The 25,533-nt window shown below is 48.1% G+C and overlaps 1 protein-coding gene across 3 annotated transcripts in view; it reads right to left on the bottom strand.

The window, feature by feature from the left end:
* The window catches only part of PCMTD2 (protein-L-isoaspartate (D-aspartate) O-methyltransferase domain containing 2), a 63,154-nt gene that overhangs the window by 7,658 nt on the left and 29,963 nt on the right, over positions 1-25,533 (bottom strand). For all 3 annotated transcript variants that reach the window (XM_063349684.1, XM_063349683.1, XM_063349686.1), the window contains 14 exons: positions 20,825-20,896; positions 20,498-20,569; positions 17,584-17,655; positions 15,972-16,043; positions 14,207-14,376; positions 11,400-11,517; positions 9,636-9,805; positions 8,947-9,219; positions 8,686-8,802; positions 6,989-7,147; positions 5,529-5,641; positions 4,075-4,231; positions 1,924-2,032; positions 993-1,150 (listed from right to left, as the gene is read on the bottom strand). In XM_063349684.1, the coding sequence (XP_063205754.1) occupies positions 993-1,150; positions 1,924-2,032; positions 4,075-4,231; positions 5,529-5,641; positions 6,989-7,147; positions 8,686-8,802; positions 8,947-9,219; positions 9,636-9,805; positions 11,400-11,517; positions 14,207-14,376; positions 15,972-16,043; positions 17,584-17,655; positions 20,498-20,569; positions 20,825-20,896 (1,832 nt within the window). The remainder of the gene's footprint in view (positions 1-992; positions 1,151-1,923; positions 2,033-4,074; positions 4,232-5,528; positions 5,642-6,988; positions 7,148-8,685; positions 8,803-8,946; positions 9,220-9,635; positions 9,806-11,399; positions 11,518-14,206; positions 14,377-15,971; positions 16,044-17,583; positions 17,656-20,497; positions 20,570-20,824; positions 20,897-25,533) is intronic.

The raw sequence follows: 25,533 nt of genomic DNA on the forward strand, positions 1-25,533 counted from the left end.
ACTTGCAGACCAAACTGTGGGGATGGTCTTGGTCTCTTGGTCTCGGGTTTATTTTACATCTGGGTTATTACTGCCGCCTCGAGCACCATTGACCATCCAAACCCTACGTGACGAGCAGCAGGGAAACCGTGGGTGACTGCCAGGGCGACACGCCATGCGAAAGCGCTGAATAATGCCGCACTGTGCAGATGCTGACAGGGCAACGAGGAGGAGAGGCTGGCTGTCCGACCAGCCCAGGCGAGGCCGGCAGCCCGGAGAGAGACTCCTCGCAGCCTGGAATACATCCAGGCAGGCAAAAATATTCACGGGCCCCAAATGTACATGCCTGCTACACGATGACTCACACGTATAGGTGGAAACACGGAGTGCACAGGAATGTCTGTCGTATATAAAGGAAATCTCAGCTAGCAAGCTTTGGAGTCCAGCTGCTGGATGCTTGGCCCTCACTAGGTGGTTTTGGTGTTGCATTGCTTTGTTGCTTGCTATCCTGCCTCGATAAAAGGAAGCTGAGTGCCTGGAACCCATGTGAGTTTGTAGCTAAGAGGTCAAAGTAGCACAAAGACAGAGGAGAAAGTCAGGATTGATATTCCCTTTCCCCTGTTACAGCACCCAAATACTCCAGAGTTTTCAGTATTATTCCCATTGCCAGTTGGAGGGCAGGAAGCATCCCTGACCACGATGCTGAGGGACTGAACCCCAGATCCACAAAGGTACCCCTTTGTGAGTTAGATGGTTAAATATTTTTAAAGATTAGGGCTTTCATAGCCAGTCAAGTAATCTTTAGCAAAACGGGGAACCGAACCACTTTGCTGAGTACCGCGTAACCTCAGGCTGGTATGAAACCCATGAGACGGAAGAGAGCATTGCAACCCAGACAGCACGTTTCTAGACATACCCAAAACTGCGCTTTTTAAACTTCCTGGATATTTACACATGGTGTTTTAATTTGATCCTACGCACAAAGTTAAGAAGGGGAATGGAATCTCTCCTACCTGTGACATTCATATCCACGATCAGACCCTGTTGCACGTGTTCCTGAATCAGCTGCAAGGTCCTTTCAAAGATCTCGCCCGCCCTGGCTGTTTCAAGGGTGTAGGGGTCCCGGGGGTAACGGAAAAGGGCCAGCAAGTCATTGGGCGTCTTGGGGCGTCTGTTTCAAGGAGTTAGAAGTGATGCGGGAACGTTAACATAAATCGACTCTGTTCAGGGCAACGAGACTCTCCAGGCAGCGAGAGCCAGGCTCTGAGCCTGGGCTGGTCCTCGACCCCCAAAACCAGAGCATAAGACCAACGGGGCTTGCCGGCATATCGCAGATGGTTAAAGAAAGGGTATTCTTCCTCAGGAAAACGCACGTATTTAATTTCCTCAGCATCTCTGTTTTCTTCTGCTATAGTAATTTATTTTTCACTTTTCAACAGCTGAAACCCAGAGGTTTTAGGCTTAATACAAACTGTCTTCCTTTTCAATAAAAACATATATTGGGGTGGAAGAGGGGGGAACTACCATTCACTCGGGAAGTCATTTTTCGTCGAGGAAATGATTAGAATTATTATATTATTATTTCTGTTCACCCTACACGAAGTCAGTTGCATTTACAAAACGACTACGCTGGTTGTTTTCTTTTCTATGCGCTGTCTCTGGAGCCAGCTCCAGCTGACAAAACGTACGTTGCAGATACAAGCAACATAAGAGGCGATATCTGTGTATCGGATTTCTCCAGAATCCCAAATGCCTGTTATGAAGCTCTATCACACCCTCACATCTACATGGTGCAGCTTCAACCTCCGATACCCCAAACAATACTGTAGCTTTCATTTGCGGATTGTCAACGATAAAATGAGACGTGAGAAAGCTTCGTTGTCTCTTTTTTTTTTAATCCCTTTTCTGCTTCAAGTCTCAGGTCACAGCGTTTCACGCACTTACTTGCTAAACAGCTCGGTGCGCGTTGAATTGATGGCGTGGTCCACGCTGCTGATGGCTTCCCGTATCGACGTGGCTACAAACGTGTCACCGCTCCGACCCACATCCGTGGCTTTCCAAAGCAGAAAGAAAGAACAAAAAAATTATAAATTTACTTTGATGTTAATTTGCCTTCCAAGCTCAAAAGCATCTGTGTACAAGCCTACGAGTAACTCCACGGCAGGTCAAATTCCGTTTCCATTTGCAACATAAACATCAGTGATTTATTTTATTTTTTTTTTAAAATAGATATTCTCAAGAAGAAATCAGCTGCCTGAAAAAGAAGGTGACATTTTCCGGAGATGGCTATGGCATACATATTCAGAGTTTGCTCCTGTACAGCTTTGCAAATAAATGCCTGCTTTGGTTGGTGGTTAAACTGGAAAAAGAAGATGTAAAAAATCACAGCGGGTTAACCCAAAACAATGTATTTACTTCCCACGAAAGAAACTTTGAAAATTCATGACATTGATTTGAACTTATTGCTCATACAATAATTTTCCATTTGTGGAACACTTCTAATTCAGTTCAACTTTAGCATTAGCACATCAGATACATCGTTTTAAAACAAAAAAGAAAGCTTCTGTTTGAATATCTTCAGAAGGAAACACACAAATTCTTAAAAATTGCTACAGAATGCATTTTTTAAGCCAGGGCCTTTGTCCCAGCTGAACAAACCAGCTCCCGTATGGCTACCGGCGTTTGCAATAGCCAGCTGGAAAATGAGCTACCAATCAAGAATAAATCACAGAAATTACCTTAGGAATAATTTCAAACAACGAAGAAATTTCAATTATTCTCAGCTCCTCGCATACAATTCCTGTACAAAAAAATGACTCTAAATTCACCTAACAAGCTACTCACTATTCACGCTGGTTATTCCTGCGTGCTTGAGGAATAGCCCTCCACTTAAATTTTTAACCTTATTGCTTGCCTTTGATTTTTTTCCTGTGTCGGTTCGTCCTTACCCTCTAAGAAGGACAATTTCCACTCTCGACCTCTGGTTTGAGTAGAAGAGGAGCGCTACACCTCTGCATTCATCACAGCTCCCCTAACGCACGGAGCGGTAGCTTGAAATCGAGCGACTCATTTCCCACCCCCAAGGGACCCAGCGAACATTTAAAACCCCGTATTTGCAGCGACAACGTTGTTCTCCTCCTCCCTCCCCCGGCGTGCGAGGGTACAGTTAGACGGTGACTTGTGAGCGTGTTGGCACATCTTAATAAGTTTCTCCCTCCCAGCAGAGGCAGTAACTACACGCATGCCGACAGCTTGGCATGCAGGAGGTGGTTTAAGACACCACCTTTGGCTTTACAGGGAGAAACTCAAGAAGAGCGTGGCCAGCAGGTGGAGGGAGGTCATCCTCCCCCTCTGCCCTGCCCTGGGGAGGCCACGTCTGGAGCACTGGGCCCAGTTCTGGGCTCCCCGGTTCCAGAAGGACAGGGAACTGCTGGAGAGGGGACAGCAAAGGGCTGCCAAGATGCTGAGGGGACTGGAACATCCCTCTTATGAAGAAAGGCTGAGAGATTTGGGTCTCTTCAATCTGGACAAAAGACGGCTGAGGAGGGATCTTATCAACACTTATAAATACTGAAAGGGGGGGTGTCAGGAGGATGGGGCCAGGCTCTTCTCAGTGGTGCCCGGGGACAGGACAAGGGGCAACGGGCACAAACTTGACCATGGGAAGTTCCATCTCAACATGAGGAGGAACTTTTTCCTTTGAGGGTGGCAGAGCCCTGGCACAGGCTGCCCCGAGAGGTGGGGGAGTCTCCGTCTCTGGAGGCATCCCAACCCCGCCTGGACGCGTTCCTGTGCCACCTGCTCTGGGTGACCCTGCTCTGGCAGGGGGTTGGAGGAGATGATCTCCAGAGGTCCCTTCCGACCCTGTGATTCTATGATTCTATGAAACTGCAGCTCAGCTGAGAGAACAGCGAGGACCAGTTGGGAGGTGCATGGGCTACACAACTCATCAACGCCCGTGAGGGACCAGGCTGCAAAGAAGCTAAAGAAATAAGAGAGTTGTCCGTTCCAAGTGTAGGCATCATCACAGCATAGGCCCTCCTTACAGGAGAGCAGGAAGGAGACTCAGGAGGAGCACAGGAGATGATACCCTACCGGTGATGGTGAGCTGCATAGCGCTGGAGGTGAAGCCAAAAGGGTTTCTTGCTATGCACTCGTATCTGCCCTGGTCAGCCACGCCGAGGTCTTGAATGGAGAGGGTCCCGTCTTGGCTTATGTGGAACTTGCCACTCTCTGTGATCTGGATACCCTCCTGTTGCACCATCAAAAGACAGAAAACGTGTCAGGGTAAGGAAAGCTTCCCACCATCCCAGCCTTCAGCCTGTTCAGCAAACCCGCAGGCAGATGCGATGAACTAATGTGGCCACCAGATGTTAGCATTGCTCTTTCCAGAGAAACCAGAAAGGCATCCGAGGACATCTGCTCCTGCCCGAACCCCCTGCGAGGAGGTCCTTGGCTCAGCTCCTTCACCCTGGTCCACCTCCAGGCACTCACTGCGGGGCACAGACACCCCACGCCTTTCTCCGAACTTCTTACAGATGGGCTGGCTGGAGCGCGCCCTGTGCCCTGATGTTGTCATAGAAGTTTCATGGCACATAAAAAAGGCTAAATGTCTTCAGTTTTGGGACAACCTGAAACCAACAGAGTTTTGTTGGCCTTGAACTGCAGGTACCAGCTTTTGCTGGCTCTGGGCAGGATCGTGATCAAAGCGCTGCGAGCAGCAGCACGCTCAAACCCAACCTCTCAATTGGGCTGGTGGCAGAAGTGGCTTCAGGTTTCACTTTTTTATTCTCCTGTTCCTTAACATCTTCCTGCTGCCCTGCCCCCATCTAATGTTTACTGTGCTGCCCTGCCAGGCTCTTTTCTTCTGCTCCTGATGTTGGTTGGAGCCCAAGGCAAGCTGCAAGGTCACCTCCCACGAGACCCTCTGCGGGGTAACTGAGGCTCCAGCACTTTCCCCCAATTTGTTCTGTGCCTGACCGTGCTCGCAGGCAGGGCAGGTCCCAGGGAAGGTCCCAGGTATTGTACTACGGCACAGCAGGAAAACGTCTAAAGAGCTTCATCTGATGAATTCTTGAAAAGAGCAGTGAGGCTGCAGATCGTGGCCTTGCCCCATCAAAGCTGCAGCCAACCATCATCCTCCAGTTCCACATATGGGAATGCTGGAAATAAGGACCAACTACTCAGGAAAAAAAAAAAAAAAATTACATTTTTTTCCAGGAATAGTCAATCAAGCGTTTCTAATATCCTGGACAGCCACTGGCTTCAAGTTACTCGTTTGGAAGAAAGAACAAGAGAAAACAGGAATGTGCATTGCAAGGCTTCGAGCCTGAGAAAGAGCAACATTCTTTCAGATCATTAAAAAACCCAAATCAGTGGAAACGTTGGTCCTTAAATTTTCATCAAACACAACTTCTTCCATGTGTATTGCACGAAGGGATTTAACTAGTTGAGCCGGGAGAGGTGTTTAACGCGAGAGTTGTCTAAGGTTCCCAGGGAGGAGCCACCCTGCTTCCCGGTGACGGTTGAGTACTCGATTCACCTCTTACCTTGACCCAGGTTATGGTGGGCCGCGGATCCCCTTGGGCAGCGCAGGTAATCGCGACGTCCTGGCCTGTCTCTGCCACCACGTCTTGGGGCGGATGAAGGAACACGGGTATCACTGTGCAACACGGGGAGGGGGGGAAAGTCACAAGTGCAAGAAATGCATCAAGGAAAAGAGAGAAATCGGCGTGCAAAACATCTCAGCACGGGGACACCAGAGCTGCTGGGGCTCCTCCTGCCGCTGCAAGGGCTCTTCAAAGGGTGTCAAGTTCACCCGTGCTCTCTGTCTCTCCACCAAGTCCTCTGTAATTTACGGTCATTATTTTCTGCTCCTGTGTGTCTCTACTTGGGGCAATCACATAGGAATGTGCTGGGTTCTCTGTCATTTAAAATCTTTAATTCAAAGGCTTTCTAGAAAAGATGCTGTAGCTGAAACAGGGATCGTGAACCGATCCAGCAGGAGGCTCTCCGGCAAGCGTTAGTCAGGTTACCTGAAATAACTATATTGATCCTGCTGTGAAAGATTCAACTAAACTATTCTGTGAATTCTGTGCTTGAAGCATCACTAATTTCGCGTTTCTAGCTAGTTTCCTTCCCTCCAGTTTACCGCTAGTAAAACTCAGCCATGTTTGCGAACGAGCAGGGACGTTTGCTTGTTCAGAACAATTATTTATATGGAAGCGAAAAAGAAAATTAAAATATGAAAGCATTCCTGTGTAACTTGTATTTTACAGAGGCTTGACTTTAGAATACCCAAATTTAGGTTGAACCTATGACCTGGTAGCTAATGTTTAAGACAAATGTAGCCAGAGCCAGAGTTAAATCTTCCTGAGAAGGAAACGTTTTGTTTTGCAGAATATTTCCTTTAAAAAAGAACATTACAATTCATTTTGTAGGAAAGCCAAAATTTAAAAATAGCAAAAGCAAGATTACTAAGAATTTAGTACAATTTTTTGTAAAGCCTCTGACGAAAATCCTTTTCTTTTCCTTTGCCGAACTAATTTTCTTAATAACAACTCCCAAACTCATTAAAGGGCCGCATTTTTCACTCAAACTGGCCAGGTATCAGGGCTCACCTGATGGGCTTTAAAGGCCGTTTCTGATCACAGAAGCCCAGGTGCTTATTCGTGCAGATGCCAACCGATACCATCCCCTTCCCTGGCCACACCAGAGGAGTTTCCCTCCCACGGTTATACTTTTTCCAGACTACCAGATACGTTTCCACGGAAAACTGAAGCGGCTTCTTCCAACTTACAAATCTTGGCACTCTGGAAACCTCTTTAAAGTTTCCCACCAACTGATGGAGCTCTCGTGGCTTGACGTCTTCTCCCAGGGAAATGCAAAAGCCCATCCCATAGGAACCAGGGCGAGTCCCTGCCTTGTCAGACAGTCTGTTATTTACCGTAACGTTAAATTAATGACACACATTCGCCAGCCCTAATTCCCCACAGCCTCACCAGCGTACCTCGTGGGGTCACCGACAGCTGTACCGGCAGGGTCCTCACTCCGATGGCGCTGATGGCATGGCATTCGTACTGCCCTTGGTCATGCAAAGCAACCCTCATCACCCGCAGGGTACCCGTGGAGAGGACACTGTGCCTCCGGTCATTCGGCAGTGGCCCACCTGGTCAAACAAGCAGCGTGATTTGTTAATTGTCAGTGAGATTTCTCTTCCCGTCCCTGGAGGTATCTGTGAGAGTTCAAAATTTCCTTTCCTTCCCAACATGACATCAGCCACCCTGAAATACCATCTTCGTCTTGCTAAGTGAGGAACAGGACAGATGCTGCTCTTCCCACACCCAGGATCATGACTGAGTTGTCTAAGTAACTGGAAAGGAGCTGGTACCCTTTTTCTTTCCTCGTAAGCCTTTTCTTAGTGCAAATCGCAGATTTACTGACACCTGATGGAGAGAGAATCTGTGTTCAATTACCCAAACATCTAGCATTGTCTTTTTTAATTTGGTATTTCCATTTCCTTTGGTTTGGAAACTGCGTTGTTTCAATATTTCCTCTATTTAAGGAGAAAAGTTCAAAATTAAACTGCTTTACCAAACCCAAACAAAATTATTAGAACTTCTCCGTTTAGTGATTTTTTTTTTTTTTTTTAATATTCCATTTTTCCTCCAAATAAGGGCTCTGTTTATTCATCCCAAATACCAAAAGGAATCTGAGTCCTCCCCACGCTGTCAAAAGTGGCTTTGAGAATGAGCCATGCTCCATCACTTCTCCTCTTGTCCTGCTCTTAGCATGCCCTCTGTGGAAGCACTGAAAGCCTGGTTGATCTTTGGATTGCTGCGGGACCCAGCAAACCTGGTTACAAAGCAGTTATTAACCTTACTTCTTGTCACTGTGCTCTTTCCACATCTCTAAGAGATACTTTCTGTAATCTGGGCAGCGGAGGCAAACAGGTTAAAGGAGATGGAGAACACGCTGGTGGAGGAGAATTTCAGCTGGACCTTCTTAACTCCGCGTCAGGGCTATTGCTGTGGAAGCTGGAAAACAATAGCCATGAATTCTCCGCAGCACTAAACCATTAATTATGGCTTGTGAAGCATAAGGAAAAGCTGGAGGGCCAAGCGTTATTGGCTTCTGTCCCAGAAAGTGCTGGATGGGATCAGTCCAGTGAAGCCAGCGCTAACAATCATCCGAGACTTTAAAAGTTCACCACCACCTGTTGGCCCAAAGTGGTTTTTCCTAAACTAAAAGGAACCTCAGAGGTGTGTCAGCGGTGAACGGTGCTCTCCCGCAACGCGCTCCCCAAGAGCAGCAAATCAATGACAATGACGGAGAGCTGGTACATGGCCATACCCACCGCCTTGGGAGTGTCCAGACCCTGCCTTTTCAAAGGAGGTAGGAAGCCACCGCAGGAGGAAGCTTGAGGCTTTCCGTGGGTTTCATGCTGATGAAAAACAGCACACTCCTTCCTTCTGACATGATGACTTAGTGTGTTAAAGACCTAAGAGGCTCCTTCCTCAGTGCTTAGCATCATCCTTGGTGATCTACGACATACCTCCTAGTGTGACTAGGTCTGTGCTGACCACCATCTGTCCTGTGCCACCACTGCAAGTCATCGCCCTGGACCAGCAGCTTGTCTGTCCCCACCCGCACCCCGTGGATGGTAGCACAGAAAAGAAAGAAAGCCTGAGTCAAGTGAGGCCATACCTGCCCTCGTCCAGGCAATGACGGGTGGAGGGTGACCCTCAGCAGAGCAGGGGAAATCCACACTTTGTCCCTCAGTCACTGTCTGATCAGTGGGGATGAGGAGAAACCTGGGAGAATCTGGAGGGGAAAGCAATGACTGAGCAGCAGCAAAGACCCAGGCAACAAGCTCAGGTTAATTCTCAGTTCATGGGGGCAGAACCAGCCACAGGGCTTAAATACAGCACTTTATCCCAGAAATTTCGCCAGCCTGAGACTCCTCACCTTGCACTATGATCCTTGCTGTCGCCTGGATGGATCCCTCGGTGTTGCTGGCATTGCAGTTGTACTGTCCTTGGTCCGAGAAGGTGACGTTCTGAATGAAGAGTCCTCCAGAGCTGGTGATAGTGAAACGGGAATCCTGCGGTAAAGGAGAGCCTGTGCCAAGGGTCCAACTGATGCGAGGGTGGGGGTGCCCAGAGACCCCACACTCCAAGGTGACACTTTCCCCAATCAGCACTTCAGTGTTCTGCGGCTGGATCACAAAAGTGGGCTTGGCTGCAAGGAAACAAGTGCTTCAGAAACCAGAAGCCCTACTGCCTCCTCAGCTGTGGGCAGAAATTGCTTGGACTCCTCATGCAGCCCAGCTAGCGGCCACCCGGCTCTTCCCTGACCTCCAAATCCTTCACGTGAGAACTCCCCAGTGCTGCTACTTCCTACCACGTCCCCAAGCTGGCCACTTAGTGCTGGAGCACCCCCAGCACCTGTGTCCCCTTCACCCTTGATACCTCTGTCACGCAGAATTCATCCCAGCCTCCAAACTCTCTCCCCAGCCCCAAATTACCTTCAATCTCTAAACCCCCAGTTTCCCACTCCCATGAAGGAACCCCCTAAAGCTCAGACCACACTACACCGTTAGCCACTCTCTTCCCAACCCGAGATGCGCCTACAAGAGGTGCACAAGACTCAATTACATGGGGTGCCAAAATAGCGCAGAACGACTTCTTGTGTCTTGACCTCCCCAGCTATGTTCTTGGCCATGCACTGGTAGACGCCTTTGTCCGACTCCTTGGTATTCTGGATCATCAAGGTACCGTCTTGCAACAGGTTCAGGCGACTGTCATCTTTCATGTCAATCTCGTTACTGAAAAACAACCACAAACAAGCAAAATACAAAAGGAGTAAAGACTGGTGGTGGTCTTCCCCCACGCTGCTGGGGGAGCGGTGGGGCTTTGCGTGCATTGCAGTAGGTTGGTGTTCCTTGGAGCTATTCTGAGACTTCATGAAATTTATAGCAAGAGTTATGATTTACAGCACTGAGCTCCGGCTCCAGCTCCGGTTTACTCCCTGGGTGAGCTACTTTTCCTCTCACCACTAATGACATAAAACATTTACAGCCCATCGGGAGAGCATACTGTTCCCATGCAATAGCATCATTGCCATTGTCAGGGCATCTAGGCCCAGAAAGCTTGTTCTCATTATTTACTAAGTGCAAATATAATAATGAATTAATACTGTTATTGTGTGCAGACGTTTCTATTCGAAAGGGCTCAAAGGCCTCAGGGGGGCAAAAAGCTCTGAGTAAGTCACTGTGGGACCCCAACACAGCTTGGACTCCAACCCAACCCGAGAGCTGTGAAATATCTTCTTTCTTTCTACAATGACCTGCGACTCCTGGATCCCAGCCCGCGGCAGAAGGTCCCACTGCTGCATCCCATTTGTCCCAGCACGAAGGAACCTTGGATGGCTGCAGATGATTGAAGAGGGAGAAGGGACCTCTCTCCCCCTAGGACAAAGGCTGAATCCACTATGCAAACTAATATGCTTGCTGGGCATTTATTTAATTCCCCTGATGTCTCCTCACTCTAGTCATATCTCGTTTGTGGAACATTTATTATCATTACCCCTCTTACAATGCTATTTTTGGGAGCCTGCCAGCATTTCCCTAACAAAACCTTCCTTCCAGGGGACTTAACTCAGCCATAAACTTTTGCTCTGTGCTGAAACTCTGCCTGGTGGGGAGTTAGCTGAAGAAGCATACATCGATCATTTTTATTAATAACCGAGCCCTATTCAGGCTCCCACAGACAAGAAGCTCGTAAAGCAGCAAAGTTACTTCACTTCCACAGTGGGCAACTGCTTGAGCACAGAATATTTTATTGTGCAGCATTTCCCAGAAACAATTTAGCATCTAGCGTAGCCATGTATTTTGTCAGCGTTGCTGTATAGAATGATAATCCATACGCTGCTTTGCAAGGTCTGTCTTTCAGCGGAGCACAGTGATTTTTCCCTTTGAAAAAAAGCCATTCTCCCGGCCTGCTAGGCCTTCAGTGAGAAAAACCTAGAGACTAGCAGCATTTCAGCAGTTAATAAATGGCAAGCGCGGTGGCTTAGAGCAACATGAAATACTAATTTTATTATTTTTTTTTTTTCTGATCAAAAGACAATTGCTTTCAGCCTGCAGAGCGTGTTTCTGGGAAAGTTATAAGCTCTTGGAATCCATTACAAATGCAGACGAAACATTTCGAATGCAGATGAAAACGCCACTTGGATTATGTGGTCACCAGAGAATGGTATTAAAAGGAAGGTAAATACAATCCATGGAATATCCATTTCTTTTTTTTTTTTTTTTTTTTTTTTTACGTTGCGTGAAACAGCTTTTGTAATTACAGGCAGTCACCGAGGAGCTCGGTGCTTGAAAACCTTTGCCACCCCAGGGCTCATTGTGCGCGACTTACTTGTTGTGCAGCCAAATAATTGCAGGCTTTGGGTTGCCTTCTGCCCTGCAGGTGAAATAAACTGTGTTTCCCAAGAGGACGTCGACGTCGTGGGGTTCGGAGGTTATGCGAGGTCTCTCTGCAAAAGACCGTTTTAACACAACCCAGTCTAGAGCGGCACAAAACCACTTACAGCCCAACCGGAGCTTCGTGGGCAACGCAACCCCCGTCCTGCAGCCCCCGAGCAAGCAGGCACCAACGGAGCCCTCAGCACAATGGCACCCACTCGGAGCCACACAAGATTTCTCACCAACATCAGCAAAAATGACATCAGGGAGGGAAGAGCATCATTCATCTGAGCCCGCTAAAAGCCCTGGAGAATTGAAGAGGCTGTTCCTACTGCCAGTGCTGCCCCTCTGCTCCACCCTGGTGAGACCCCACCTGGAGTGCCGTGTCCAGCTCCGGAGTCCCCAGCACAAGGACATGGACCTGTTGGAACGGGTCCAGAGGAGGGACATGAAGATGATCACGGGGCTGGAGCCCCTGTGCTACGAAGACAGGATGAGATAGTTGGGGGGTTCAGCCTGGAGAAGAGAAGGCTCCGGGGAGACCTTAGAGCCCCTTCCAGTGCCTAAAGGGGCTCCAGGAAAGCTGGGGAGGGACTCTGGATCAGGGAGGGGAGCCATAGGATGAGGGGGGATGGCTTTAAACTGAAAGAGCAGAAATTCAGATTAGATATCAGGAAGAAATTCTTTGCTGTGAGGGGGGTGAGCCCCTGGCCCAGGTTGCCCAGAGAAGCTGTGGCTGCCCCATCCCTGGAGGGGTTCAAGGCCAGGTTGGACGGGGCTTGGAGCAACCTGGTCTGGTGGGAGGTGTCCCTGCCCAGGGCAGGGGGTGGCACTGGATGATCTTTAAGCTCCCTTCGACCCAAACCATTCTGTGATTCTGTGTCGGGCAGTGGATCAGCTCCCCGCTCAGCCCCAGGCAGCACTGGGACAAAACAGACCTGGCTGTGCGCTGGCTCACTAGAGCTGCCCCAAGACTTGATCCCTGGCTCCCCCAAAACAAGCGAAGAAGTCAGTGGCATCCTCACTCGGGTTGTTTTTCTGCCCCTGGCAGCCTGCGGCTCTCAGCAACTGCCTTCTCCATCTGAACACAGCGCCAGCTCTCTGCAAATCACACCATTTCTCTTTCGGCAGGATTTCATTCACTACGTCCCTAATTCATCAGCCGATCCCTATTCAGCCAAGCCTTTCACTACGTGCTTCACTTTTAAGATGTACTCAAGCACTAAACAAGTTAAACATTTAAAGGATGTGTGAAAATGGGAAGGAATTTATGTACGTGATCTGGAGCGCTTGATCTTGGTTCTGCAGAATACTTACCCGTCTAACAATCTGTACGCTCACCAGTAATCCAGTAAAACCAACTGGATTATTCATAAGACTAAATGAGGACCTGCCACTTTCTCCAGTGGAGGGTCTGTGCCCTTACTCCTTAGATCTCAAGTTAATGGCTTGGCAACTTGTCCCCAGTGGCAACGCCAGTGCGGGACCAAACCCACCACAGCCCCGTGGTACAAAACGCTGATCCAGCGCAGATTTGCTCCGCTGTCCCACATCTGCTAAAATGCGGTGGGTTAACTCGATGCCAGCAGGCCTCGTACCGACTCAGATATCAGCTGCCTGCATCGTTAGAGCTTTACGCTGAATTATGCATCGTTTGTCTTCTCCAGCTGGCACAATACCAGCGTAAAAGCCTAATGCCAGCAAAATCTTCCCACCAGGTGCTCTGGCTAATTTGACTGACATCCCACTGTGCGCCCGTGCCTCAACCAGAACAAATTTACATTAACGGCTGTACCGTGGCAGCGGGTATGTGCTGGGGACACCTCGTCGTGTGGCACATCCACTTGCAGCGGATCCCACTCCATGTGTCCCCAGCTGCTTTCTCTAGACCCTTCCTATTCCCACCCCCCCCAGCCCTGAGGTTATGGACCCATTTGTGCCAATTCAACTCTTTGCATGGCTGTGCCCTAAATTAAGCTATGAAATGGTCAAAATTTTTTTAAAAAATAAGATCATAGGGGAAAAGTAGAATTCAAGGGAGGGTTCTTCAAAATCCAACTGATCTCACACATCTGGCTCACAGCACGGCCATGACGGGCATATCCAGGAGGGATGCTGGGAGCTGGCCCGGGGGACTGGGAACATCTCACACTGACTCTACCAGCAGTGAAGCGTCAGGGAACCGCAGCCTGCTGATGCCCGCGCTTAGAAGTCGAAGTTTTATCTTCTTCTACATGAAATATTTAACTTTGGGATTTTTCAGAACAAAACCTTTCATTTCAAAATGGCGTTTTTCAGTGAGAAATTATCTAAATGGAAAGACTAACTGCTTAACAAAGGCAATACATTGCCACAGCCAAACAAAGCATTCGGCTACGGATCTACTAAGAGTTTGCTTAGGCTTTCAGTTGTGTTTCCAGCCTCCCCTTCTGTTCAGCCCAATATGGGACATTTCTTCTAGTTGCTGGTTTAACCACTGGCCCCAGTAGGTCCTTTACTGGTCCTACTCTACCTAAAAACCAAGACAACACCTGCCAGCCGAAACAGAGCTGCTGCCAACCCCCACGCGACTTTCTCCGCGTTATCCTGATAACTCGCATGACCCCGCTGGGACTTTCCCATTTCAGCAGTAAAAGGATGGAGAAAGCAGGATGCCAGGGCAGGGAAGAGGGAGGGAAAGGGGTGGAGGAAGCGATTCCCAGACCAGAGCCCAGCTCCACGGGCTGAGGGTGGCCGGTGGAGGGCTTTGACCTCGCTCACCGCAGTTAAACTCCTGGGCCGTCAAGGTGACGATGGAGCGCCCGTGCAGCTCCCGCGGCGCCTCGCAGGTGGCGGCCGTCTGGATGCTGCCCTGCTCGGCGTATTTCCTCAGCAGCTCTGCCAGCCACATCAAGTCGCAGTCGCAAAGCAAGGCGTTGGAGTCCAGCCGCCTGCAAGACCGAGGAAAAGGCAGGTCATTTCCCAGCCTCTGGCAGCTGCCTCCTTCTCCGGGACACGGCGGGGGAACAGTCCTCCAGAGCGAAGGATCACCTGGCTGTGCCTCCCCACGTTGCGTTATATCCCAAGTGAAAATTTGAGATATTTCATTCCCACAATGTTTAAATAGGATGCTTAACCACGTCAGAAGGATTTTGTTGAAAAACTATCATCTCCCATCAGCCGTTCCAGTTTCAAACGAAAATTATTCTTTCAAACTCTATTATGCATTTTGGGCTTAATTTGAGGCACAGAGACACACTGAAATATTGGTATTTCCCCCAGGATGGAGATTTCAGCCTCTGCTGAATTCTGTAAGAGCAGCAGACAACACCACCTCTGTCAGAGCTTTCTATGCTCTTTTACTCTCAGCTCAAAAAAATTCCCCCTTGATTTTAGCGTGCATCGGATCACCCTCTGTCTGTGCCCCGCTGCCAGAGGCTGGAGCATTCCTGCACAACTATAAGAACTTTTATTACTGCAACGTCGCCCTGAGCCATGTCGAATGGCGCACTGGTGACCTCCCTGCGCGCCCGTGCTCTTCCCTCCCCTGACCTCATCCCCCTGCGCAGTGCTATGCACAAGGACGAATAAAGATTACAGGGGGATTAGTCGATGCCCCCTTCCCCACTGGCAGTTTTACAGGAGATGGGCCAGGGCCATTGGAATAAAAAACATGGAAGAAAGGTCTAATGTTTCCAGGGACAAACATTTGAGAATGTGAGATATCACACAAAGCCCCGACGGAGCATTTCATAGACACCCCACCTTTTTCTCTGACATGTACAGGCAACATTTCACAAGTTATTCCCTCTTAAAGAGAAGTGAGGAATTTTACCTGCTTGCAGAAATCACGGAGGGCTGCAGTGAGAAACGCATTATTTTCTTGTAGTTCAAAATCATGGCAGAACACCAAAATTCTGTAATTTTTGCTTTTTTCCCCAACACACGTCATAGAACTTATTTCCAGGGATCATAAAAGACAAACAAAGCAAAGTTCGGGGGGGTTTAAGCAAGCAAAAAGTAAGCTGAAAAGACAGCCAGGTTATGTGGGAATAATACACCGAGGCATTTCTTCATGGGATAAGAATCATGCACCTCGGCACCCCTCTGAGTATTTTCAATCTCTAGAAAAAAAAGCCTTTTCTTTTACGACTATGACTTTTCCTTCCCTGTTAGATACTGATCTGAAGACACGACCCAGGTCACATCTGTGACTTGGACTTCCTACATTTTTGAAGGATGTTTTATGGGTTCAAGCTGTGTAGGACAGCAGAGGGTTGTGAGGACTTTCCAGGAACGTTCATTCCTGTGGTATTTTTGGGCTGTAAGAAGATTATAGTTAGATTATAATTAGACGCTACCATGAAGAAACCACTAACTGGTTAAATGAGCTCTCACGTCCAATCAAAACTGTTTTATAAACTTCGCAGCGGCCTTAGAAGTGCAACAACCGAAAGCTTTGCCAACCAGGCGCATTTTTGCTCAGGTCCAGGCCATCTGATCAAAGATAAACAACTGCTCTTTGCAGGCAATGTTTTTTACTTACAGCCGTTTGAGGGATTCCAGTTGAGAGAATGTCCCTGGATGAATCCTGGAAATCTTGTTGTTGTGCAAGAATCTGCAGCGGGAGAACCCATGCCAAAACATTATTCAGTACTTGCACTACGCGGATGGTAACATCCCAGGTCAAAACTCAGTTTAAATACAAAGTCTGCTCATCAAAACGGAGCTTGCTTTTTAAATTTACTGTGGTTGTTTCCACGAGCTATAGGGATTTCATCCATTTGCAACTGCAATGCAATACACCAAAGCGGAGAGCGGGTGTGGACTGGAAACAGTGACTCAGAAACGTGATGTAACAGGTTTAAACTGGAACCTTAAAATTAATCTGCTTCATGCTCTGCAAAGGGAGGAGAAAGGGCACGAAATCCCCCCAGACTGGACCCACCCTGTGTTTTCTGCGCCTGGGTCAGCTCCAGTTTAGAGGGGACCTTTTCTTTTCACCCCTGCAGAAGAGACGGCAGTTTTACAAGGGCAGGCACTGAAGTAAGGCCCCAGCAGAAGACACTAGACTAAACGTAGTCATTAACCCAAATCCATGAGTAGATCTAATTCAGACAACAACAGCCTAAGCTGGGCTTATCTCCGAAAAAGGTGAAGCAAATTCTCACTTCCAGAGTCTCAGCGCACAGGTGAGACTCCCCAGTTCTTAGAAAAAAAACCGCTGATTGCCCTAAAATGCATCAATGGGGACGAAGATGGGATAATTAACTCTCCATTCCCATAACGGAGGGGGAAATTTTGTCACATCAGTTGCATCTAAAACTCGTTAAGAGACCATTGACAAAAGATAGGAAGCAATTTTAGTAGATGGTGGAACAGGAGAGAAACGCAGAAGCAGCACAGCTTGCGTGCAAATGTCCGCACACACACGTGTACGCGCGAGTTCCGCCTAGCTGGATGCTGACAAACCTTCCCCTAAAATTTAAATCCAGAATTTTTGTTGGATCAAATACAGAGACTGAGATCAGCCACGGCGTGCAGATCCAGGGCTGAATTTTCCTAATGGTGTTTGGATCCCATGATTTTCTTTTCCCGTCATGTATGGACGTAAGGCACATTCCCATGCAGCACCAAAGGGTCTGCTGGTTTCACCATGGAGTGGGAAACATCACGAGAACTTTCGTCCTAGTGGCTACATTACTATTAGAAGCAATTCTGGGGCGCATGCGCCGCAGGACTTTGTTTCCTAACTGCTTTCAAGAAGAACGCGTGTTTTTCGTGTTAGATGTTCTTCTGACTTTATTCCTTTTCCACCCCCTTTTTTTCGTACGCCCTGCCCAACACTGACTAATGTTGACCTTATGGTCAGAGTAAAATTTCAATTGGCTTGGCCAACTGTAGGGCTTTCTGCAGATTTACCCCTACTTAGGTGGAAACATGAATATAGCACAAGACGGGAAATTCCCTTCATACTCTCAGTAACCCTTCTACTTGGCAAGTACATAAAATCTCCTTCTTCAAGGAAGCTTCTTTTTGCATTTCCCTCCATTTTGAAGATCACACTTCACGCTACCAAAATGGTTAGATAAAAACAAAGGGATTTTTCCCCTTCTCCTCACCCCCTTACTCCCAAGAAAGGTCCCATCTTTACTTACAGCCTTTCAAGTTTCGGCAGGTCGCTAAAAGTCTCCAGCTCCAGACTTTCCAGGTTGTTGAAATGCAGGTAGCTGCCGCACAGAAAATCACAGAGGGCAGGGTTACAGATTGCAATTTAAAAGCTAGAAGATCGTTTCGGACCAATCCCCCCAACACCCACCCACTGGTCACCACACGTCTCAGGGCAGATGGGGAGAAGCCAGCGTTCACTTTAGCATCTCCGCTTTCCACGTGCAAACGCAGTAGCCAATGCTGTTTTTTCCCTATTCTGCCAATTATTTGCTCTTTCTATTAATAAATTAAAACACACAAAGAAAGAAGGACAGATTTGGTCTTCCCTGAAGCCCAAGACCACCACCATCGCTGTGAATTGCCTGTTGCGCTGTTAAGGGATGCCCATGGAGATGCAGTAGCAGCTGCTCCCATCTGAGTACCGTATGGGATCCTCTAGTGCCTCGGCGTTCCCCAACACATCCCTGGATCATCAGGGAGGAAGAAAGGAAGGAACAGCCTTACTACAAGGCACCTGTTCCCAGCCTTGGAATTGCAATGTTTCTGAGTGGGATCATGAGTTTCCTGAGAGTTCATTTGTAGAAAAAGGCCCTGAATAACCTGTTCCTGTTTGTTGCTGAAGGTTGGACTGGAGACACCCAAAGGTCTCTTCCAGCCTGCGTTTGTCTGGGATTGTAGCAGGGGCTCCCAGCACGTGCATCCCCCCAGCACGGGCAGAAACGGCTGCCACTGGGCTATTCTCTTTCTGCGGAGGGAAGGCGGAATCTCCAAAGACAGAGACGGTGCAGTCCCTGGTGCAGTCAGCTGGAACACTTGGATCCAAATGGCACATTAATGCGAACAGCCCACTTCTTGCTAATACAGGTTAATATTTTTAGTTCCATTGAAATCTCAAGCGTGACCTGCTATTCCAGAGGCCTGGGAGACCTTCTGCACTGCCCCGGGTCACCCCTTGCCTTCAGCAACGGAGACCTGGGGTCTGCAGAGCGACACACCGCGACACCTGAGACTCCCTGTTCCCATTCACCGGCACAACCAACACATTCCTGACCTTTACGTGCACTTCAGCACGGTTTCAAAGTTGCCTAAACTCTTCTCCCTTATTTCACACAGGCATAAATTTCACAGCAGACGCTGATTAATCACGGATCTACAAATACTCATTCTGCTATTGTAGCTGAGTGCATTGAGAAATAATTGCCTAAGCCGCCACATGGCTGTTTGATTTGTAATGGAAGGATTCATGATAAATGGTCCGCTATCAAGAGCGCAAACCGAGAGATGGTGACTCAGATTCTGCAGCGGAGGTCAACAGCGGGGAGAGACGTACGCGCTTTAATAAGTCTCAGATGTCTCCTGTCATTGCTTTGGACCTGGAGGAAAGCATCTGATACCGTCCATCAATCGGGTTCTACTTTTTCTTGAAAAGCTGGCTTGTGGGGTACAGAAAACGGGGTAGGATTTGAGCAAAGCTAATTCTTTTGGAACCATGCCTGCCCGGGATTGAAAACAGATGGGACTTTCAGCGGGTTGTTTGTTGGTTTTGTGGGTTTGTTGTTTTTTTTTTTTTTTCCTTTTATTCGTGACATCAAGTCTGGAACGCTTATTGTTAAAGTATCACTCTGGCCAGCATCATCTCCTCTCTAAGCATAACTGAGCCGGTATCTCCTTCCTATTTCTCTCCCAGGCATCCTTGCCGAGCCGGCTGATGAAAAACCATCTTGTATCCACGGCTGGTAGCACACCTATTATTGAGCTTGCCTAAAACTTCCCGTTAGACTCTGTCCGCTTGCGCTGCAGCCTAGAGAACAAGCTGAAGCCTGTCCCTTTTACAGCAAAATCCTCAGTTATGTTCCAGCCCTATAAACACTGTCATTTGGCACAATCCGTGAATTAGAACGGTTTCACCTTTGGTCCCAGTTCTCCAGTGATGCAAATAATTCCTATACTTCAAACATCCATGCTCACACTCTCGCCATATGTACACACGTATTTACACACATGCACATAATATATCATGAGCCCGGCATGAAAAATCCAATCCCAGTTTATCAAGACGCTTTAGGAGTCAGACCTCAGTCTTCCCATCTCGCCTTGAGCACAGAGCACAGAGTCAAACCCCAAAACGTCTCTGAATAAACAGCACAGATTTACCATACACAGAAGGGGAGCAAATAAGGACTGCCAGAGTGTCACCGTGATGGGCTCCAGCTGCCGGGAAAACATGGGAGGCTCCTTTCATCCCAGAGTGCCAGGCAGCTTGGAGGGAAGGTCATTACTTTGGTCTTTTGGGTCCATCATCTTCCCTCCATTGCAGTTTCCAGATGCTTTACAGCACGCGAGCACCACCATCACTCCCCCACAAATACCCCGCAGCCCCAGCTCTCAGCTCGCACTTCATTCATTTGTTTTCGGCAACGGTTTGGATAAGAGGGAAACTCGACCAGCTCCCTCTGTTCAAGCAAAGGGCCAGATCCTACTGGCTGCTCCGGGAGTCCCAGCAGACACAAACACAGCAGGCCAGCTGCCTTCTGCTTCAAGCCATCCTACAGACCCCTATCTCCTCCCATCGTAAGGTCCTTGGATGTGAAGGGAATCAGAAGCACAGCTGGGCTCTTCCTATGCTCCAGAGGTTTAGGGTCAGGAGCAAAATTATGGGACGTCAGTAGGAAGAGACCCCAGCATTAACTAACCAAGATCAGTACTGGGACCAGCTGTTTTCAAATGAAGCCAGTGTAGTCTTGCAAAGCCGGATGATAAAAGAGCAGAAGCCTCATCCTACTCCTTGCTAAGTGTCTGGTACTCTCCACTACTGGAACGGCAGCGCTTGGGTTAGAGGAGCCAATAATCAGCTCTCATGCACACCACACTCAGTGACAAACAAGGCTTGTTTGTACTTACAGCTGTTCCAGAGAACGGAGCCCGTTGAAGGCATGTTGCTGGATGCTCTGAATTTCATTTTTATAAAGGTAGCTTTCAAAAGGAGAGAAAAAAACCCCAACATTAGGCTAACTGATCAGCAGTTGTGTTTTAAAGAGACACAGGAAAACAGCTGTGAACCTCAACCCAGAGCAGAGCTTGCTGACTGGATTCAAGGGCAACGTTTTATAGCTGTGACATGAACATCCAGGAATTCTGAGCACCAAAAATACGTCCTTGACCAGCAAACATTAAAAGTGGCTTGTTAAATTTCAAAGAGGTTAAGAAATTACTGAGCTATCAACTCACAGGTATTTCAGGTTCTCCAGATCTTCAAAGGATCTTCTCACAATTTGTTTTATTTGATTATTGTTCAGCAGCCTGTTCAAATCAAGAAAGAAAAACACAACCAGTGAATTCAGCGCACGTGAGACTTGTGGCATTTCTGTTCCTGGAGGCCCATTGAAAAATCCTGAGCCCGCGTCTCACACAGTTTAAGACTGGAATGGGTTAGCAGATCAAAGCTTAGGTACTCGCACCAGCTAAGTCAACGAGAAGGTTTCTTGCCCAGAGGTGCCAAGTGCTTCCAACACGTACAATGTTCAAAGACTTTTCTTTACCTTTTGCCACAGTAGTTTACAGCCAAAGTTATAACTTTGGCCGGGAAAGGATGAAGGGAAGTGAGAAAAGTTATAACTTTGGCCATGAAAGGATGAGGGGAAGGGAGACAGGCAGAAGGAAGCGGATGGGAGGGAGAAATTAAATCACTGCTCTTGTACAAGCGCAACAGGTTTTGAAGGTGCAGGGTTGTGTTCAACAACGTGTGAGCAGGAACATGCAGAGACAGTTTTTAAGAGCACAAATGCAGTTTAAAATACCAGTTCACGGTGGAGTTACAGGAGTTATAAAATGTTCTGATCAGTTTGTATACAAATACGTACAAATTAAAAAGAAATAAATACAGATCTGACTCGTGAGGGTATTCAGAGACAGCCTCTTTCGATCTAGAGAGAGCCTTGGGCCAGATTTTAGTACAAAACCTATGGACAACATCGCACTGGCAAGCAATCTCCGACTTGTATGTGCAGTTGCCATGACTGGGCATGCAAACGCTGGCCGGTGCCAACGACCAGAAACACAGCTCAACCTTCTCATAACCACGCTGCGTGCAACAGCGGCCACCACGCAGCTGAATGGCTACAAAAACCTCCTCTGCAACCGCTGCCAAGCCCAACACTGAGAAAACTAAATAAATCACTTATAAATAGCTCTTCATAATAGACGACGTTTAACTGTTCATCGTGGCTGCCCGACCACACTCCTGTGGGTCTTTCACCGTGGTCCCCCACTGATGGTCGTACCTGGCAAACCTCGCTGGGGCCGCGGAGCCGGTGGAGCTTACAGACCAATAGCTCAGAGCAGGGATTTCACTGTCGACACTTAGTTTTAAAATTCCTACATGGAGATATGGATGGAGAGGAGAGCTGCGACCGTGTACTGCAAAGATTTCTTTTTCTAGGGTTGTAGGAAAAACTGCTCTTCCCTCTGCAAGCAGCCAGACCTTACAATGGTGGGTCAAATTCAACACGTGCATTTTCTATTTTACAAGCTCCTTTTTGTGATATCCATGCTCCTCAGAAACGATCTGCCAGCAGACAGCAGGTGAGGAGACAGTTCCGCACTTTCCCAGCAGTAAAGCCCAATCTTCCGTCCCATTTTGCTGGAGAAACTAGGGTGGGCAGGGCATCAGCCAGCCCCTGGCACTGCAAGAAAAGGTCCCTTCCTGGCAAGAACACTTCGTGGAGGTAAAGGATGGAGATAAAACACAAAGAGATGGGGAAAAATGGAAGAAAATGTGTGGGAAAAGAAGATGAAAATAAAATCAAATGCCTCAGGGATGCAAAGATAAAGGTGCCGGAAATATATTATGGCAGCTTCACACATTACCACCAGGCAACTGAGTCACACCACCTTTCCACCACCTTGTTCTCAGGCAGAGTATTACATTAAGGGTCCAAAAAGCACATAAGAAACTTGAGTGCAAAGAAACCTTTGGAAATCAGAACAGTAAGGGTTTGTTAAAAATCTCGCTACCTTTGATTTGACCGTCCTCTGTTGACCAGCTACCCTGCCACCACGGATGTGGTGCCACATCTGCGCGTTGCCAGGGATGCGGACAAGCAGCCCGAAGAGGTTAAGGCAGAAAGTTGCTGGAAAGTTTCTGCACAGCTGGAAGCAATGGCTCAATACACACGGCTGAGGTTAAACAGCCCGATTTCACTCATAAGGATGCAAAAATGATGTCAAGTCCTTGGAACACACGATCCTGCTTTGACAGCCAGATATGCTGAGTGGAAATACAGCCCCCGAACACCAACCCAAAGGTTTATTTGAGGATTGAACACCCAAGGACTGGAAATAACTGCTTGAGAGCGGCGCGGGAGAGGGCTTTTGTCTATTTACCCACAGGACAAAGACAACACAGGCACCGACCGTGCGCGCTTCCTTCCCTGCCCTCTGCCAGCGCGCTTTCATCTGCAGCCAGGGGAGGACGAAGGCAGCTTGTTCTCTGTTATCTGATCCTTGGCTCTACTTCTGAGGATGCCAGATGCGCTGACAGACGGGTGCCAGCTCCCATGTCCTTCCCACGGACGCGAGCACCCTGCCATGCAACCGCCATCCGCCGCCTGTTTCACAGGGGGCACGAGACGACGACCAGGTGAGCAGGTCCTGGAGGCAGGGTCACACCAACGGCACCACGACGGCCTGCACTCCTTCACTCACCCTTTGTCTTTAATGCAATGAGTTCGGACCAGGACTGAAGTCCAGGGGGGATTTCAAATTGCAACACGTTGCCTGACTGCGTTTTGGTGCTATTTAAAAGCATTAACCTAGTCCGTTTTTTTGTCTTGGCTGTTTAGGACAGTTCAAGGGGATGTAATCAGTGATCCAAGCCAAAGAAGACAAATTCTGGAAGTTCAGATGGCATGCAGTACACAGGCCTCTTATCTCATCGTCTGATACTTAAAAATTTGTTCGTTGCCCGATTAAAGGTTAAAAAGCGTATGGAAGAAGCCATCTCTGTTTCCTGTCTCAGGATTCCCCATTGTAATAGGAGGATATGTTCTGGAAAAAACTCAAAAGTGAGATAATTTATGAAGTCCATCATAGCCCACATATTCCAAAATGCTGCTTTCAGAGAAATCCATAGACAAGACAGCGCATCTGGCTCCTAGAAAGACTTTAAATGGCTTGAGCACAGCTGTCTGCTCTCGACTCCTGTGCAATTCGCCCACAGGCAGAGAAATATGTGAAATCCTGGCATGACCTGGATATTGATCCCAGCTGCAATCAATAGCAAACCGCCCAAATTCCTGCTAACGTTAAAGAGGACTGAATGCTAGGATCTACTGCTAACCAGATCTGCTGGGAACGCATGCTCTGGCAGACAGAAGCTGGAAAGATCATTATCGATGCGTGTCTTAACTCTACCCTTTAGCAAAACAAGCTAAATTAAAAGTATCAGAAGTACGTTTCTCAGAGCTTATCAAAAGATGGCAGAATAGCGTGGCATTCCCCTTCGTGCCAGCTGGTGAACTGGGCTCCAAATGAGGAGGTGGACTCAATCGTACAGGTTTTCTTCCTGAAAAATTCTTCTGAGATCTAAAGCACCATGAGATCTGGCCCAGATTCACTAAGATTCACTAACATTTTACATTCAGTTTCCTTTAGGTTTTATGTCCTGAGCACCCCTCCCTTCTCCTCCCCCACCCTCTCCCCGGGTTGCCAAGCACAGGCTTAAGTTGCATTAAATGAGTCGTTTTCTGTTTTGAAGAATGTATTAAATGATGTGACAGTACAGAATTCAGCCTCAAAATGTGTACTCTTTCCTCTTTTCGTTTGACAAACCACATGCTACAGTCGTTGTGACATAACAGCTATTTTTTTCTTCCCACCATTAATAGGAATCATCACGTAGTGTATTTAAAGGGGGAGAAAAAGTGAGTTTAATGTTCAGCCATGCATTCTCCCTTGTTGACAGAATGATCTGGAATAGCCATTTCCCATATTTGAAGGGGAAACTTTTATTCTGAGATCCAAGCAGGCTCCGACATCCCCTCCTTGCTGGCAGGAACATGTTCTCTCAAGAGCTACTAGAGGGTTCAAGACAGAGCCTCCACATTACTCCTGTCGTTCACCCTGAAACCCTTTACAAGCAGCATCTAAAGGAGAGCTGCAGTGCTCACCAGAAGTGCCTTTTGCTCTCAACTAAGTAGAAAGAGAAATATGACGTGAGCAGGCCATTGAAAGGGCAAAGGAACAAGCAGAAGCACATATCACGGTGTGGTCTCCACAGAGTCCCTACTCTCTAGGATGCCCTTGCCACAGGCAGAACAAAATACATACCGGGGAAGTTAAGAATTAGTGCTTTGGTCCCAGGGTGGGACATTTCTACAGACAATGCTGGAGAGACTCAAGTAGCAACAACCATCTGGTCGCGATGGCCTTGGTTTGAAAATACAGCAATCGACCAGTTGGGTCAACGTGGCTGGGTGCTGACCTCCTGCGGGAACACGTAAGGGGACAGTCATGCAGGGGTGTCGTCATCCATCCCCACCCGAAGATGACCTAAAGGAGCAAAAACTGGAAAGCAAGGAGACGCTACGCCTCGCCATGGGCTCGCAATGTGTTTGCTGCCTTCCCCAGTCCACCACCTGCTGTGAGCTAACGTTGGGGTAAGCGATGCGGCTGGCGCTGGCAAACTCAAGCCAAACATCTGCTGAGGAGCTGCGGGTATTTTGTGCGTGGCATACAAGAGGGTCTTCCCCTCCTTCTCTCTGCTACCCTTTTTTTTTTTTTTACCGAGGGGACATATTAATGGTTTAAAAATGCACAAAGGACATCCTGACACCAACATCTGCATGGGAACTAAGAGCAAATAGGAAGGGATGAGGAAACCTTCAACTCTAAGACCTTTAGGCAAGAGGACTTCTCCAATGCACACAACATTGCAGAAA

The sequence above is a fragment of the Chroicocephalus ridibundus genome, chromosome 12, assembly GCF_963924245.1.
Source record: "Chroicocephalus ridibundus chromosome 12, bChrRid1.1, whole genome shotgun sequence".
NCBI classification, from domain to species: domain Eukaryota; kingdom Metazoa; phylum Chordata; class Aves; order Charadriiformes; family Laridae; genus Chroicocephalus; species Chroicocephalus ridibundus.